Here is a 5,004-nt window from a genome sequence, read left to right on the forward strand (position 1 = left end):
GTTCGTCTCCAGCGCTTGGAAATTGCTAGCGTGACTTTACGCACCCCCTCTACCTCTCTACTTGCATTATTTTGCCCTCGTTGACTTGTGCAGATTCCGAAGTCTCCGACGACAATGAGAGACAGAAATCCCATCCTATTTGCCGAGAAACTATTCGCACACCTAATCTCCTTCTACTACAGTACATATATACGACCCCGTACCTTGTGCGCAGAAACCACAAGCAACCTCGGTACCAGCAGGCTTAACGGACGGACGGACGTCATGGGAAACTCCTCATCTCGCGGCACGCAACTCCTGCACGATTCTTCTGTATTTTGCTGCTAGTTTCAGCCAGCTGTTCTTGCGATCTTTGTTCGTTCATTCCTAATCGCTGTTCCTGCAGGCCGATCAGAGCCGAGGCAGGGCGAGCAGAGGACCATGAAGTGGAGCGTCGATGGGTTCGCCTCACTCCTGGACAAGGGCGACGGATGGACCTACTCCAGAGTGTTCGAGCTCATGGGCTACAACTGGTACGCGCGTGCTCTCTTCTGATGAACAGCTCTCCGTGTTGCATCGCACTCGCAAGCAGTGCTTTGCGGATTCTCAGTGGTCTCTCTCTGTTCGCTTCTTCGTTTTGCAGGTACCTGAAGCTGAACCCGAGGGACAAGAAGAGCGGTGACGACGGCACGGAGTACGTCTCCCTCGTGCTTCAGCTGGATGACCTCTCGGTGAAGCCGGATACTGTCGTGAAGGCCTCCTTCAAGCTGCTGATCTACGACCAGGCGTATGGAAAGCACAGCGAGCATCAAGGTAATAAGCTATATATTTCAGTGACACAGTCTAAGCATCGTCAAGTCAACAACAACATATTCATATTATTCCGTTTCTCTCGTTCTTGTTTTGCATATACTAGAATGCCTTTTCCATGCAGAAGAATCTCATCTTTTCCCATGATTTTATTAATTAATTAATTGTACGTGCAGTTCGGCACAGTTTCCAGACCGCAAGCACGAGCTCGGGAGCCTCGTGCATGGTTTCCCTCGAAAAGCTGAAGGAACGGCCGTCTAAGTTCATCGTCAACAACAGCTGCACCTTCGGTGTCGAGTTCATCAAAGTCAAGGCTTCCAAAGTGAGCACGACGTCTGAAACGCTGTTTGTGCGGAAGCCGAGCGTCTTCGACGAGGCCAGGACCTACACCTGGGACATCGAGGACTTCTTCGCGCTCAAGAACTCCGGCCACTCGCCGGAGTTCGAAGTCGGAGGACACAAATGGTGAGCTACTAGGTGCATGCTCGTCAGCACGAGAAACGCAGCAAACGCTTAGACGGGATACTTTTGCTTTATACATACTTTTGCATATGCTCTGTGCAATTTGCAGGAGTATCGGTGTCTATACGTCCAGCGATGGGAACCACCTCACCTTGGACCTGTGCATGAAGAACACAGATGGTGTCCAGCATGACGGCTCTGCAAACCTGGTAGAATTCAGCTTGGCCATCAAACACCAGGAGGGCGGCAATCACTGGAAAGCAACAGGTTCGCCTACCTATCTAGACGACGGCTAGACAGTATTATTGCACCATCATGCCAAATTGTCATATATAGTATATATAACACATATTCTTGACTTGTTTGGTTGGGAAAAAAAATTAAAATACAGGCCGGAGCCAGTTTACAAGCAACGCTCGTTGCTGGGGATGGACGAAGTTCATCTCGCTGGAGGATTTCAAGGACTCCTCGAATGGCTATCTCGTCAAAAACAAGTGCTGCATTGAAGCTGAGGTTGCACTCGTTGGTTCCTCAAAGATGAAGTAGTGTGTCCTCTGTCCTTGTCTATATATGTGTGTGTGGGCTGAATGACTGAATCACACGATAGATGTGCAGAGGTTTGGACGTGCGTGTGACGTGTCTTGTGTTGTGTGTTCGTTTTGTTCGTGCTGAAGACACTAAAAGTGTGCATGCCAAATAAGGTTCGATCGGCGCCCAAGATATTGCTCAGTTTTGTTCCCACACGCATGTCTTCGCTGGTGCATGCGGTATATCATCAACTGTTATCTATTTGTAATAACTGGTGGCAGTGTAAGTGCTACACACACACGGTAAAAAAAGTATTATATATCTATATAATATTATTTTTTTGTCTTCCAACATAATCTATACTACTTATTAAAGCTGTAAGGGTAGCTTGTCATTCTCTGTTCTGCCGCCATTCCCATTTCTGATCCCGTCACTCCCTCACGTCGTTGAAACCGACGTCTCCGCCCCTCCCCACGCGAGGTTTTTGCAACCACGACACTCTCTTCGGCGGGCTTCACACTATTGACACCGCCATCGACGCAATTGCAACTATGGCATTATAATCTCTCACGATTTAAAGAAATGGCATCGGGGTGTCCTGATTGTCATTAGCCATTTACCCGTGCCGGACCTGCCTCTCGCTCCGTTACTCCCTGGGCGTCGTCTTCTATCTCCCCTGGGCGCCATCTTGTATCTCTCACTCTCTCCTCTCTTTGTTCGTTCGAGTTCGTGAGAGGTCCTCGTTCGTTTCCCCAACGCGCTTCCCTTCCCTTCTCTCGCCTGAGATCTCCTTTTGCCGAGGGCGGTTCCTGCGCCGCCGCCGCTAGTGAGATCTCCTATCGTCTTCCACTTGTTAGCTCTGTAACCCTAGAGTTTATAGCCATGGATTCTGGCATGGAATCTGGAGCTAAGCTCTGTGCCCAGAAGTTCTCTGCGTCCGTTGATGCAGCCCGTGACATCGTCAGTGCTTCTGCTGCCGCCTGTGTGATAGCTGGTGATCTCTGCGCCACAACATCAGTAGGTAACCATGTGGTTTCGACGCTTGATGTTCTTGAATCCGCTGTGGAGGCGGAAAAATGTGCTATGTGTTCGTATCAACAGGCCAGTGCAACCGTCATTTGTGCTCAAGAGACATAGGCCAAATATTATCAGGTTTGTATTATGAAAACTTAACTGAACCAATGGTGCCTTGTGATGCAATTTGGGCCATAAACATGCAATGTGAATCAATCTGGTGCCTTGTGATGCAATTTGGAGCATAATGATTGTCGGGGACCATAATTAGGGGTACCCCCACGACTCCTAATCTCAGCTAGTAACCCCCATCAGCACAAAACTGCAAAGGCCTGATGGGTGCGATTAAGTCAAGGCTCGGTCCACTCAAGGGACACGATCTCGCCTCGCCCGAGCCCAGCCTCGGGCAAGGGCAGCCGACCCCGAAGGATTCACGTCTCGCCCGAGGACCCCCCTCAAGCGACGGACACACCTTCGGCTCGCCCGAGGCCCAGTCTTCGCCAAGAAGCAACCTTGGCCAGATCGCCACACCGACCGACCGTATCGCATGAGCATTTAATGCAAGGATGGCCTGACACCTTATCCTGACGCGCGCCCTTCAGTCGACAGAGCCGAAGTGACCGCAGTCACTTCGCCGCTCCACTGACCGGCCTGACAAGAAGACAGCGCCGCCTGCGTCGCTCTGACTGCTGTGCCACTCGATAGAGTGAGGCTGACAGCAGCCAAGTCCGGCCTCGGACGCCATAGGAAACTCCGCCTCGCCCGACCCCAGAGCTCGGACTCGGGCTCGGCCCCGGAAGACGACAAACTCCGCCTCGCCCGACCCCAGGACTCGGACTAGGGCTCGGCCCCGGAAGACGACGGACTCCGCCTCGCCCGACCCTAGGGCTCGGACTCGGGCTCGGCCCCGGAAGACGACGAACTCCGCCTTGCCCGACCCCAGGGCTCGGACTCGGCCTCGGCCCAAGACGACGAACTCCGTCTCGCCCGACCCCGGGGCTCGGACTCGACCTCGACCTCGGAAGACAGACTCGACCCCGACCTCGGAGGAGCCTCCGCCTCGCCCGACCCAGGGCTCGGACCGACCACGTCACAGGGGGGGCCATCATTACCCTACCCCTAGCTAGCACAGGCTACGGGGAACAAAACCGGCGTCCCATCTGGCTCGCCCCGGTAAACAAATAATGATGGCGCCCCGCGTGTTCCATGACGACGGTGGCTCTCAGCCCCTTACGGAAGCAAGGAGACATCAGCGAGGACTCGACAGCCCCGACAGTTGTCCTCCCTCAAGGCTCCAGCGCTCCTCCGACGGCCACAACATTACATGAACAGGGTGTCAAGACCTCTCCAGCTGCCACAAAGGCATGTACTTAGGGCGCTAGCTCCTCTCTGCTAGACACGTTAGCACATTGCTACACCCCCCTACTGTACACCTGGGCCCTCTCCTTACGCCTATAAAAGGAAGGACTAGGGCTCTCTTACAAAAGAGGTTGGCCGCGCGGGAGGACGGGACGGCGCGTAGAGTCCCTCGCTCTCCCCCCATGCGGACGCTTGTAACCCCCTACTGCAAGCGCACCCGACCTGGGCGCAGGACAACACGGAGGCCGTGGGTTTTCCCCTCTTTTCCTCTCTCCTCCCCGCCTTCGTGCTCCGTCTCGCGCCGACCCATCTGGGCTGGGACACGCGGCGACAATTTACTCGTCGGTCCAGGGACCCCCCGGGGTCGAAACGCTGATAGTTAGCGCGCTAGGTAGGGGCCTGCTGCGTGTTGACGAACAGCTTCCCGTCAAGCTCCAGATGGGTAGTCTCCAGCAACCTTTCCAACCCGGGACGGTGCTCCGTTTCGGGAGTCTTGAGTTCATGTCTCTCGACGGCAGCTACGACATGATACTCCTTCCTCCGTCGCGCGACGACGACAATGACGGCCGACAACCCGCCCGCCGGCGGCGGAATCGACGACGTATTCCCCACGAGGCGGAAGAACAACATCCGAGTTTGTCCCGTCACCTCCCCCGCCGACGGAGGAGGAGGCCGGGCAACCATGGCCAAGCAGGAGGCGACACCTCTTCGGCTGTCGAGCGAGTCGACGGCGTCGGCGCCCCGACGGGGGACACGTCGAGCGTCGACCTCGCGTCTGAGACGAAGACGAGCGCTGTTTCCCCGCAACACGCCAACTCCAAGCGGACGGACGACGCCAGCACGCTCGCGAAG

General features: G+C 54.9%; 1 protein-coding gene across 1 annotated transcript; it reads left to right on the forward strand.

Moving 5' to 3' along the window:
- The first annotated feature begins 223 nt into the window (after positions 1–223).
- Positions 224–2,131, forward strand: LOC100382861 (uncharacterized). The gene is made up of 6 exons (NM_001353016.1): positions 224–286; positions 386–512; positions 623–792; positions 966–1,254; positions 1,361–1,518; positions 1,643–2,131. Exons 1-6 carry the CDS (start codon positions 265–267, stop codon positions 1,795–1,797), a joined length of 921 nt encoding a protein of 306 aa, NP_001339945.1. The 5' UTR covers positions 224–264; the 3' UTR covers positions 1,798–2,131.
- The last annotated feature ends 2,873 nt before the right edge of the window (positions 2,132–5,004 follow it).

Source organism: Zea mays, chromosome 1 (assembly GCF_902167145.1).
Source record: "Zea mays cultivar B73 chromosome 1, Zm-B73-REFERENCE-NAM-5.0, whole genome shotgun sequence".
NCBI classification, from domain to species: domain Eukaryota; kingdom Viridiplantae; phylum Streptophyta; class Magnoliopsida; order Poales; family Poaceae; genus Zea; species Zea mays.

Bases quoted from the DNA above. Each gene is read 5' to 3' on its own strand.
- LOC100382861 (NM_001353016.1), top strand. From the start codon at position 265: ATGGGAAACTCCTCATCTCGCG. The intron at 513-622 runs GTACGCGCGTGC...TTCGTTTTGCAG, and splicing joins GAGCTCATGGGCTACAACTG to GTACCTGAAGCTGAACCCGA. The intron at 793-965 runs GTAATAAGCTAT...TTGTACGTGCAG, and splicing joins AAAGCACAGCGAGCATCAAG to TTCGGCACAGTTTCCAGACC.